This window comes from Hyperoodon ampullatus (genome assembly GCF_949752795.1).
Source record: "Hyperoodon ampullatus genome assembly, chromosome: 14".
Lineage (NCBI taxonomy): Eukaryota > Metazoa > Chordata > Mammalia > Artiodactyla > Ziphiidae > Hyperoodon > Hyperoodon ampullatus.
Genome location: NC_136927.1, coordinates 54,926,853 through 54,940,245, shown reverse-complemented (window position 1 = coordinate 54,940,245; position 13,393 = coordinate 54,926,853). Strand labels below are relative to the sequence as shown.

At 41.9% G+C, this 13,393-nt stretch overlaps 1 protein-coding gene across 1 annotated transcript in view; it reads right to left on the bottom strand.

Annotated features, from left to right (window-relative positions):
• The window catches only part of BAIAP2L1 (BAR/IMD domain containing adaptor protein 2 like 1), a gene marked incomplete at its 3' end in the record, with an annotated part of 84,891 nt that overhangs the window by 48,175 nt on the left and 23,323 nt on the right, over positions 1-13,393 (bottom strand). The window contains exon 3 of the mRNA XM_079718459.1: positions 9,555-9,641. Within this exon, the coding sequence (XP_079574585.1) occupies positions 9,555-9,641 (87 nt within the window). The remainder of the gene's footprint in view (positions 1-9,554; positions 9,642-13,393) is intronic.

Below are 13,393 nucleotides of genomic sequence, written 5' to 3'. Positions count from 1 at the left end.
TGAGGAGATAAAATCCTCTGTTTTGTGATCAATTTAAGAAACTGGCCCAAACAATTTAAAAGATGATTCAAAATAATGTGGGCTTCCCTGGTGGCGCAGTGGTTAAGAATCCACCTGCCAATGCAGGGGACACAGGTTCAAGCCCTGGTCCGAGAAGATCCCACACGCCGCGGAGCAGCTAAGCCCGTGTGCCACAATTACTGAGCCTGTGCTCTAGAGCCTGTGTGCAACAACTACTGAGCCCGCGTGCTGCAACTACTGAAGCCCACGCACCTAGAGCTCGTGCTCCGCAACAGGAGAAGCCACCACAGTGAGAAGCCAACGCACCGCAAGGAAGAGTAGCCCCCGCTCGATGCAACTAAAGAAAGCCCGGGCGCCACAACGAAGACCCATTGCAGCCATACATACATGCATAAATAATGTAATAGCTGGCTGAACTGGAACATAATAACATAGTCTAAATTTATGTAATGCTGAGGTCCTTACCCCTTACAGGAAATTTGTCAACTCCCTGAAGAAAGTCCCCTGTTATTCCTTGAGAAATAAGTGAGAACAAGCTTTATTTTTCTATGGTTTAAAGATGAAAAAACTGGTTCAAAGTTTCTTTTGAATATTTTGCCAAAATATTTTCCCCTGACCATTTCTGTTTTCCCTTTCCACCATTTCCATATTTCCTAAGTCTTAAAAAATAAACGTCATTTGATTTAGGAAGCTTTAGACAAATTTCAGTTTCCTCTTTTAAATGAGCACTGTTCCTTGAGTTGAACTGTGTATCTGTGATAAGGATTTATGTGCACGGCTACAGGTACACACCCTGACGATCTGAGTCACATGAATTATTATTCATATGACTTACTATTTAACAAACACAGTGGATTAAAATATTTTACCTGCCAAATCCTGACTACAGAGCTCTGGTCTTTGGCTTTGCATTTGTCTGTTCGTTTGTTTCTCCCAACAGGGCAAGGCGGTTTCGCCCCAGAGCTGCTTACACGCTGTGGTTATTGGGATCATGCTGTTAATGTGTGTTAAACCCAAGCACTTAGTAACAGACTACAGGAATGATCCCAGAAAGTATAGTCTTAAACCCAAGCACTTAGATCGCAGATGGGAAGGAGCTGCTTTTTCTTTGGAGAAAAGGATGTCAAATCCCTCACACAATGGCTCCGTCCTGAGTGACTTAAGCAACTGGATGACCCTAAAGGCCTTCTGCTGTCAAGTAAGGGCCTGCAAGGGGCCGGGTTGAACAGTTGAGGTCTCTGTTGCAACCGCTTAGCTCTGCCACTGTAGCTGCAGACAACACATGAACAAGTGGGCACGGCCATGTCCCAATAAAATTTTAGTTTTAAATCGGTGCTGGCCAGCCCCTTGGTTCTTGTTTGCTCAGTTAAGGTACAACTGATAAAAGGTGATGCTTTAACAAAGCGGATTTGAAGGCTACTTCAAAATATATGCTAATTCTTACTGTAATCTTCTAGTGGTTCAGCCCATTTAGCATAAAAATGACTAAAATTTGGCATTTCTCTTGAGTCAGTAAAATTTTTCTATTACTTTCAATTATAGTTGAGAAAAAGCAATGACACATTTCCTCAATATTCTCTATAATAGGAGAACAGACTCTATTCATAAAGGACCTTTTATTTTCAAGAGAAAACCATTAGGAATGACTCTTGGGAGAAGGCTGTGTATCTAGCCTATTTATAGAACATTAAAACCTGCCATTATTTAAGTTTTAGATAATCAGAATAGCTTACAAATTTAAGACATTTAAAGATATTTTCCATAAAGTCTGAGTCACTTTCCCTGCAAAACTGGCAGAATACCTTTGTTAGTATGGATATGACAGAAAATAAAGGAGCATTTCATTTGCACATTCTAAATATTTTACAAGAATTTTATCAAATGGTAAGTCATATTCCATCAACTATTTTTATTTTCTAAGAATTAAACATATTTAAATGAGAGAAGCTCCACCATTGCTTGGCATTTCTACTTTTCATTTCTTGGTGGCTTCCAATGGCAAAACTTTTACACCTCCATAGGTGACCCCAACATGGAAGAGAACAATGAGATGACAATAAAATCCATACAGAAATATTTCCACATGAATGAGAATCAAGAGGCACAATAAAGCATCAGCAGAATTAGACTGTCAAGAACTTCAAACTGGGACTTCCCTGGTGGCACGTTGGTTAAGAATGCCTGCCAATGCAGGCGACATGGGTTCGAGCCCTGGACCTGGAAGATCCCACATGCCACGGAGCAACTAAGCCCACGTGCCACAACTACTGAGCCCGCGCTCTAGAGCCCGTGAGCCACAACTACCGAGCCCGCATGCCCCTACTACTGCAGCCTGTGCACCTAGAGCCTGTGCTCCACAATAAAGAGAAGCCACTGCAATGAGAAGCCCGCACACCACAACAAAGAGTAGCCCCCACTTGCCGCAACTAGAGAAAGCCCACGCACAGCAATGAAGACCCAACACAGCCAATAAATAAATAAATAAATAGATAGATAAAGAAAGAACTTCAAACTGCATTGATAATAAAAAGAATCAAAAGAGAAAAACAAAACTTTATTAAAAGTTGATTGGCGAACTCAATAATAAAAAGACAAATAACCCAAGTAAAAATGGGCAAAGGATCTGAATAGACATTTCTCTAAAGATGATATGTAATGACCAGTAAGAGCATGAAAAGATACTCAACATTAACCACTAGGGAAATGTAAATCCAAACTCAAATGAGGTAGTACCTCACACTCACTAGGATGGCTATAATCAAAAAGACAGACAATAACAAGTGTTGGCAGGGACTTAAAGAAGTTGGAACCCTCGTACACTGCTGGTGGGAATGTAAAATGGTGCATTTGCTTTGAAAAACACTCTGGCAGTTCCTCAAAGGGTTAAATTTAGAGTTAACATATGAGCCAGCAATTCTACTCCTAAGTATATACCCAAGAGACAGAAAAATGTATATACACACAAAATTTGTACACGAATGTTCACAGCAGCAGTATGCTTTAATAGCTAAAAGGTAGAAGCAACCTAAATATCTATCAACTGATAAAACAGATACACAAAATGCGGTATATCTATACAATAGGATATTATCCATCCATAAAAAGAAAGGAAGTACTGCTACATGTTACAATGTGAACGACCCTTGAAATCATTGTGCTAAGTGAAAGAAACCAGTGACAAAAGATCACATATTGTATGATTCCATTTATGTGAAAAGTCCAGCAAAACCAACTCTATAGGAGACAAGATATATTAATGGTTAAATACGACTGGAGTTGGGGGTGAATGGGAGGTGACTGCTAATGGGTATGTGATTTCTTTTTGGAGTGAGGAAAATATTCTAAAGTTGACTGTGGTGATAATTTAAAACTTTGTGAATACACTAAAAACCACTGAACTATACACTTTAAATGGGGCAATTGTACTATATGTTAATCAGATCTCAATAAAGCTATTATTAAAATGATAAAAATTAATTCACAGATTTCAAAAGAACTAAATAGAACTTATAGTAATGAAAAAGAATGACAAATTGAAATCTCAACAGAATTAAAAAAGTAGAAAATAAAAAAATTTAAAAAGCCATTTACAATAGGACAAAAATGTCATAAGTATCTAAAAATGCATGTATAAAAATGTGCAAGACTTCTACAATGAAAATTACAAAATAGTGCTAACAGAAATTAAAGAAGTCCCAAGTAATTAAAAGGATATACCATCTCCATGGATTAGAAGATTGAGTCAGTTCTCTCTAAATTCATCTATAGATTCAATCTATAGTCAAAAATCCGAGATTTTTTTTTTAGTGAGAATTGACAAGCTGATGCTAAAGAACATGTAGATGCGGAAGTCCTATAATAGCTAAGACAATCTTCAATAAGATCTACTTACTTTACTTGATATCTCCTACTAGATATCAAGATTTATCATAAAGTTACAGTAATTAAGACAGTGTGGTGTTGCTGCAAGGACTGCAAATACAGCACACAGACAGCAAAGTGTGTAGGTGTGTTGCCTCCTTGTTTCCCAGTGACAGACCCATGTGATGTGTTACAAATATGAATAATTGAAAGAGGAAGTGCAGCAAAGACATTAAAAGTGGTAACAATGACTGTAAATGGAATTACAGAAGAAATACCTGCCTGTGGGAACGTCGACACTGCTACTGTTTGAGAGACCCTGGATGTACAGCCACAAGAATGGAGTGAAGCCCAGAATCATCAACATAATTGAGGAAAGCGTTTGTGGTGAAAAGGATGAAGGTGTTTCAGAGAAAGTGATACCAGCCAAAAAAACTTCACATTAAAGGAACTCTCAAGGCTATCTCACAACGTTGAAATCACCGAGGATAAAATGCTGGAAGCTGATCCAAGCTTAAAGAGGAGCATGACAATTTGCGAAAGCATATTGTATCTTAAGTTATACAAGAAGGCGACAAGAGTTGTTGAAACAACTCGATTTTTTTACAAATAAATAAAACGCTTTAACTATCAGTGTTTCTAATGCTTTAAAGTACTGTGTACTAAATAAATATCAGTTTTATTTTTTCCATTTCCTTACACATTTATAACTGAAAGTGAGAGAGTTTTTAATGTTTCTGGCAAACATTTTTAAAGGTCACAGGACAATCATAATTTTCCCCACTGATTAGTAAGATGGGTTTTCATGGTTTTAACTTGTATGGTCATCTCTGTGGTCCTACCTGAATTTAAAATTAATGAGTTAAATGTATCATTTCAGAAATCAGAAAAAGAGCAGAATAATCCCAAAGATAGTACAAGGAAGAAAACAAGGGTAAGAGTAGAGATTAATGAAATAGAAAATGAAGATACAATGGAGAGAACTGAAATAATTTGTTCTTGAATAATCAAGCAAAAATGTATATTCTTACAAACATATCACCTACTTTATGGAAGAGAATAATGTCAATGAAAAAAATTGGTATGATTTTTGAGTTCTCAAATACTTGTGAACATATGAAGCGGCAACAGAGAGGCACCTTTCTGGTCTGTGAAACTTTAGAAAACACAAGGCACATTATCTCTTTTCATCTTCAAACAACCCAGAACGTGTTGCTGTCCTCTCCCTTAGTCCTGCCAACCACTCATGAGGTGACGTGTTGCCCAGGGTGGTGTAAGTTGACAGCGGCACTATAACAACACAAGCTTCACTGAGCATCTCTCAGGTGTAGGGCAGTCTCAGGGGAAAATACAATCTGGCCTGGCCTCCCTGTCCTGGGTCACAGGATCGTTCCAAGCAGCACCAATGCCACCTACCATCCTCTCGCAGAGGTCACGACCTCCACAGCCCTTGCTCTGCCTTGCTTGGCTGCAGAGCACATGGCTGAGGACACAGGACCCAATGTGGTTGCCCATGGAGGTTATCTCACCGCCATGCAGAAGGCTGTGACTGCCAAGTTTACCCTTATGGTCTACCAGCCTCCCCAGGGAAACGCGGGGTGAGCATCCACCCTGCAGACCTCAGAGGAAACATCTATCCACGAGGCTCCTGAGGATGAGAAGAGGCAACACACGAAGGACCCGGCACACAACACGCACTTAGTGAGACCTGAGTTTCTATGTGAAGCACAGCTGTACAAAAGTCAAGCAATATGTGAAAGAAGGCATACATATGTAAGTAAAACTTCTGTTAGTTCCATCTTCCTCAACCCTGTAACACCTGGTGTTTATGGTCAGGACCCTAGTGAAGCCACCATTTCCGAGGGGGCCAGTGAGCTCCAATCACCACACCTGCCATCCCCTCTCCAGTCTCCGGCTGCTCTGACACCAACGATTCCCTCCCATCTCCTTCTTGAAAAGATCCCTGTCGTGGGGTTCCTGTTTTCTTCCTCTTCAGCAACCCGTGATTGGCTGCCTCTTTCCTTTCCCTTTGCCTCAGTGAAGTGCAGTAAGTGCAGAGGTGAAGATCTCAGATCCTCAAGTCGGACCACCTGCTAACTGTGTGACCCAGGCACACACTTCACCTCTGGGTCTTATGTGGAAAACGGAGACAGTGGAAGTGCCTGCACCCAGCTCTGTGCAGGACGGCTCTGAGGACTAAATGAGACGCTGAACTAAAGGCCCTGTCGGGCACTGGGTCCCGTGCACGAGGAGAGCATGCACTCAATGTTGGCTCTTAGGCACAAACTCACCAGAAGAAAAGCCTGGAAAGAAATATGGCAGTGATGAAAGAGGCTGTGAGACCGTGCAGGTATGTCAGCAGAGAGGAAGATGAGAGGAGGAAAGAAAGGAGAGAGAAGCGGAGGCAGGGAAGATGCCCCAAGAGTTCGTGATGAAAAGTTACCCAAAGGCTTGAGAAGAAAAGCAAAAGGACAGAAAAACAAAAACTACCCCACATCCCTAATTCATCTTCTGTGCTTGGGAGTCCCACTTCCCAAATAGGAATAGACTAGGAAGGATGGCTGTGGTCTACTGGAGAAACAACAATCATAAATAGAGTGTGAAGAACACACGATAGTAAAACCACACAACCCATGTGGGAGAAAAACACTATCCCAATCAGAGACACAAGCAAAATGCAGCAGCACTTTGCAGCTCACAGCACAGCTAAAGCAGTAACATGTGTGTTAAGTCCTTTCCTTTCACTGAAAGCCGTTGAAACAAGACCTTTGATAACCAGAGCTGCCTGACTGGTGGCACCATCGGGTGTCCTCCTAACAACTGTGCCCTCTCCCCTCGATGTATCCCTTGGCCAACCATGCCTGGGAAACCTCTACTGCTGCTGGGTCACGGGCGTGTGATCCAAATCAGGCCAGAGGGGACAAGAGGGTGTGTGCTGGGGCTCCTGGGAAAAGGTTTCCTCCTCTGTAAAGGGTGCTCCTTCCTGCTTTTGGACATAGTGGGAAGAGGCAGGATGTGATGCCTGAGACCAGCAATGGCAGGGCAGCCATCTTGGTACCATAAGGAGCTGGGCTTTAGGATGAGAAGAAAGAGAGAAAGAACCAGAGTCCTTAGTAATGATTAACCAAGAACCCCTTGTTCCTGGCCTTCTTATGTGGGATAATAAACATCCTTATTGCTTACACCATTGTTAGCTGGGTATTTTGTTACTCGTGGGCAAGAGCATCTTAAATGAGTCACACAGCACTGGGTGAGCTGATGCCAAAAGAGGGATATCAAAATGAAAACACCCATAGCTAGAAGTCAGAAATGGTACTGCTGCAGCTCTGTGCTACTAACAGAGGCCGACCCAGAAGACAAAATGTAAAAGGCTAATCAACACCCACACACACACACCTTTCCTTTCCTCTAAAGTGGGAAGAGACTGAAATGCTTAGCTTTGCCACCCTGATTTACATTAATAATGTATTTGGCCAAGTGTTCCAAGTTGAATCCTCAGTACAAATTTCTATGAATTAAGTAAATATTTTTACCCAGAGGGTATTTTCCTCCCAAAGCAAAAATTTTAAATGGAAAATTGTATAACTATAGGATTTTTTTGTGGGGGGTGGGGCATGGGAAAAGAAAGGCTTTTCAGAGATAGTACTCTTCAGGAATGAAAATTTTGAAATGATTCATAATCTTCACGTATGTAATACCCCTTCAGTTTTTAACAAATGGAATTTATAACATAAGTTTCATAATAAAGTATGAAGACCAATACCAAAATGTCAGTAACTAGATCAGAAAATCTTCTTGAAAAACAAGAAAGGTACAATCAACTTTAGGTCTCTCTTTTTTCTATGAATTGTCCAGTGCTCTTCCATACAGGAATTTAAACAGATATAGGGTAGTATTTTAGTCTGAACTTTAACAACAAAATAAAAAACTAAGCAAATCAAAAGAAGTAAATGTTAGGCCTCCAAAAGCAACTCCTACTAGGATTGCACTTTATCATGGAATGGCTGCAAATGAGTAGGAAATTAACTACATGATAGAGTGAACATAAGCAAAAGGACAACTTGGAACAAAAATGGCAGCAAGTAATTTCCATTCCCTCTGAATGAAATACAAACATGAAAGAAACTGCACCATTGCAACATATTTTCCTTATTGAAACCGAAATTTTAAGCTCCTGTTTATAACAACACGGTTGCTGTGGAAACAGCTGATTCAACATTATGAACTCACAGCTGAATCAAATAAGGTGTGGAACAGAAGTCTTATTTAAACAGTGGCAAGAATCATAAAACATTAAAAAGGCAAACTGAATGACGGTGAGTTAAAGCGCCATATGTTTTAACATAAGGGTCATACTTTCTTTTTCCCCTGATGCCTGACACAAATAGGCTGTTTCTTTTTAATTTAGTTCTATTTTTGGAACCTATAATCACCCCAATCATCCCTCAAATGTCCTAAATTTTATTATCTGCTTCTGTCTACATAACACAGTGTGTATTTTATTAAATTGATCCACTTTGGACAGAGTTACTATAGTTCAGACCTTGCCAGGACAACAGAATACAAGTCAGGGCTTTGAAAATTTTCTACACGTAACTGATTCTATTCAGTATCGCAGTACTGACTTATTCATCACCCAGCATCACTTCAGGCTTAGCTTTTGCCTACAGATTTCAAGACTATGAACTCTTCCGGTACAAAAGCTGTCAGAGAATGTTAACGAGCGCCCAGATCCACTGAGGCGCAGCAGCCCAGCCCCCAACCCCAGAACCATCATCACACCTTGATTTGTTCCTTGGCTTTTATGGGTCAGTTAGGAGTTTTCCAAGCAATCCTGAAAACCCTCAAGACACTTAACATACGAATGGTGTGAATTATTTGAACCTTAAACATATGCTCCTTTGCCCCTCTGCTTCCCTTTCCACTTTTTAATTGGAGAGGAACACACCTTTCTTTAAACACACACTTTACCAATCCTTTCCTCTGGTTTTCTGAACCTTTCAAATTCTGACAAACATTTTAAACTGTGAAATGTTACCCTCTGTCAAGTAAAACATATTTAACAAGTTATTAAAATGATGGTTATGTGCGGGGCTATTAAAAAAAAAAATCCACCTTTCCCCACTTCGGAGATGGTACAGTGAACCGGCTCTGTAAATAGAAGCCTTGGTGCTGCCGAGGGTGCGGCTGCCCTCGCCCTCCGCGTGTGCACAGGGGATCGATTCATACCAGCAAAACCGGAAAAATCACAACTGAGAGCAACTGTGGAAGCAGCGACGGCCAAGAGCAGAACGTAAAGGGGCTGGACTCTCTGCAAGGTGAGTCACAGGAAATGCTCTGCCAGAGGCCGGAGGCTGCGTGCACATCCCCTTCAGTTAAAAATGTGGCTCAAGGCTCCCCCGGCTTCACGCTTCAGGGAGCAGCAGGGAACTAGGGCCCAAACCTCAGAGGCAGAAGCCCAGTTCCTAGTGGCCTGCCCTTAACTAAGCCTCCACTTTGGACAGACCACGGAGGAGTCAATCACTGCAGAGGTGAACAAACCCGAGTGCTGGGCTAGCCCTCTTTTCCATTCTGGATCCGGGCCACTTCATATGTTCTCATCAGGGCTCGCAGGACGAAGGCTCCGGAACCGCGCTCAAGTTGGGTGTATATGTAACGGACGGTCAGCTCACCCAGCTCTGTCGACACAGGGGACCCGCTGGCAATCTCACCGATCTTGGCCACTCCATCGTAGTAGGCTTTTCCCGCCAGAATCATAGCTAGACAGGGAAGGTGACACACACAATCATCACTTATACATGGAAAGGAGGAAACGACACAGAGGTTTTCTTCCAAACACCCAGGAGTCCCTCGCGGCTGAGGCAAGTGCGGCTCTCAGGGGGCGGGGCTTGAGCTTGCGAGCTGTGCCGGGGGCAGAGGTCCCTCCACTGCACTCCTGCAGGCCCCCCACCCACCGGAAAGCCCTCATGGGATCCTCGCCTCCGACCAGCCCTGGGGAACCTTCAGCAGCGGCAGAGGCTGGGGGTCCAGAGAAGGTTCCACCTACTCCTCAGGCCAGCTCCAGAGGCGATATGTTCCTAACACGGAATTGGGGCTGGAACACATCCACTGCAGCAAGCTGGTCATTCTACAGCAATACAGGTCTGCAATACTGTTAGCTAGAGGGGCTTGTGTGGGCTGGTCTAGGCGCCTGGGCCTTCTATGGTATTTTTACTTTTTCTATTGAAAAAGATATTCTGAGACACAAGGAACTACTATACTTGTTGCCAGGAGAGAAATCTATGAAACCTGAAATATATTATCATTTTAAAAAAAATGAAATTATCTGAAAAATAACTGAATGCTCTGCTTTTCTTTCCGCTCCTTTTTGGTAGAGACAGGAAAACTCTTACTGCTATACAAGCTGGATTCTAACTATCTTAAAAATCACATTTCTCCTTTCAAACTGATTCTGAAAACTACATTATAAGGTACAGAAATCTGCTTTTGATTTCTTTTTCTTTTCCTTTTTTTTCCCCTTTCCTTTTTCTTTTTTGGGGGGGTGCGGGGAAGTTGGAGGTGGGAGTCAGGAGCAAGACGAATCTGGGTTTGAATTCTACTGTCACTTCCAACAACATGAGCTTCTTGGGCAAGTCAGTTATCCTTTTGAAACAAAGGATTTGAATCTATAAAATGCCCTAACAGTGTGAGTATTGGACAAACTAATGGAAGCTGCTAATACCCATTCCTTCTGTCACTTTACACAGGCTGGGTTTCAGGAGACTGAAGGTGTACAACAAGCAAGCTTTTCAATAAGATCTAGCCTATTTAGTGTGACTTTGGAGAAAATATTTTATCTTGCTCAAAGGCTAGCTTCATACACAGACATCACTTTGCCCGGTAGCTTTGGAGACCACAGGATTTGGGAGATAGAAGAGCCCTAAGCAACCCTTATCAGGTTCCTTTCCTCTCACTGAGAAGAAAACCTGAGGCCACACCAGTTTATAATGAGTATTGTTTTTAAAAGATGGATTTTAAAAGGTATTTCAAGTTTTAAAAAGGTGGGGGAAGAGGTCACAGAATGAATTAATGCCCAAGTCTTGCTGAAGATATGCAGGCCAAAAAAAGTAGTATTTTCATGGCAAATTAATCTATTTTTGCATGTCTTGTAGAATTAAAAAAAATTATGAAAGTTACAGCCTTTACTACATATATATACAAGTTCATGAAATCTAATGCTCTACTATACTATTATTTCATAAGACTAAGGATAACCGTAAAGCATAATTATAAAAAAGAGCAGTAACAAATAGCATTTATGTAAACTTTCCAAATCATTACTTAAATTAATTAATCTACCACACTACATTAAGACATAGGGTGGTGATGTTATCACCCCATTTCACAAAGTGGAGCAGAGAAGAGATATCCTGGGACATGTCCAAGGTCAATGGCGAAGCAGAGGCAGTGCACACAACCCTGGCAGTTCTAAATCATGGTGCTTTTGGACTCTTTGGTCTCAGCTAGCACTGAAAAGAGATGACTCCACCGAAAAACAAGGTTTATAGCCAGTAAACTGTCAAGTTAATATATGTAATATTTTAGTGGGAAGATTTAAAATTGCAAGGTGCTGATAAGCTGAAAAGCAAATTAACGGGGGAGAATGGTAATACAGGATTATACAACACTTAAATAAAATTTTTGGTTTGCATCCACACATTGAAATTTTTTAACTGTTGACTTATGTTTAAAACTATTTAACCTTATTAGTCTAGTAAAATATCCTGCTTTTATGATAAAGCTGCATTAACTTAAAAATTATAATTTATCCAGAAAAAATAAACTAATATTTTCATAATTCTGTCCCCTTTTGTGGATAGAGATTTTCTACCACTTACTGTTTTAAGGAATGAAGCTTATTAATTTTTAGTGGTTGATCAACTACTTCATCAATCTAAACTATACATTTCTACCAGAAAAACTTTCCTTAAAATATCAATATGATTTCACTAGGTTACAGTTCTGCTCAAAAGCCTTCAATGGCCTCCCAATGGCCACAGGGTAAGCCTGTCACACTCCACAGAGTTCATCGTAGATTTTTACAGTCATGGCCTTCAATGAATCACACCTCCCGGAATTCCCAGCTGGTGTAGTTGTCTAGGACGCTGATATGCTGTTTGGTCATGTGACTTGCTTTGGCCAATGGGGAACGAGCAGGTATAACTCCCACGGGGCTTGTACTCTTGGGACAGCCAGCTATGCCTGAGAGAGGAAGTGAACTCAGCCCCAGTCCACTGCAACTGCAGAGTCCCAGGTGTACAGACAACTGCACTGCCTTTACAGGACGACTGAAAATAACGAACTATTGTCTTAACGCGGCAATAGCTAACAGATGCTGCATCCAAATGCATTCATAGTAGGACCTTATTCTACCTTATGTTTTACTGTTCCCTCACAGCTTCTCACCCATGCTAGCGTGGACCCCCGGTCTCGGCTTGGATACTGTCTTTTCTGCCTGAAGCACTAGTAAGCAGCGTCTGCCTACTGAAACCTAACGTCTGTCAGCTGGCTCAGCTCCTACACAGCCTCCTGCCTGCTCCATACCCCACCGGCCTCCTGCTCAAACTCCTATGACGCTGCTCGGCCTGCGCTCTTCATCAGCTGTGCTGCTGCGCTGGGCTACAATCTAACTGTTGACTGCACATCTGGCATCCTCGACTATACTACAGATTCTTACCAACGACTTTACACATTTTATTGAAGTTTCTCAATGGCTTCAGCCAAAAACAGATGGCCTGTAGAAATCCTGGAACACCTTATGAAATGCAGAATAGGCCCCAGGAGGTGTTAAAGTGGTAGAGGCTGCTGGGGAGAAGCCCTGTTAGCAGGAGGCTAAGCTGTGGGCTCTTCACTGCATCACCTTGTAAAACTCCGCCTCAGAGAGGCAGCTCATGCTAGAAAGAAAAAAAATCACTGCGGGTCAGAGTGATTTCCTTCCCGGGGATGGATAAAGCAATGACTTTGTGGTCTTGTGACTAGGTAATCATCAGGAGAGAGTCAGCTTCCAAAACAAGGCTCCAGTTCTTTGAAGGAGGGAGGGGGCACCCATAGAAGTCACTGGTACTGCTAGAGGGAGAGGGAGAGAAATCCCAGGCCTGCTGCATATCCTGACACTGAACACGTCTGGCCAAGAGCACAGAGATCCAGAAGGAAGTCAATAAGCAGTTTACTTTTGCAGTGACTGAAACGATAGTTCATCCGTAATACAAAGTCCCGAGTCTTGCCAGCACCTCCCCTTTCCTGGAGCAGGCTCACACTGAGGGTGTGGGGGCACAGGTTTATTTTCAAAACATCATCAGGGAGCAGCCAAAGGTGGGGTATCGTGAAAGAGAGAAAGAAGACGGGGAAAAAAGACACAAAGCTTGGTCTGAAGCCTTCTTCAAATCTCAAACCGCTGGAAACTAAATTTTCTGCTTATGTTACGTGCTGGTCTTAGTGAACTAGGGTAGATGGTAAAACTGGGATCTGAATA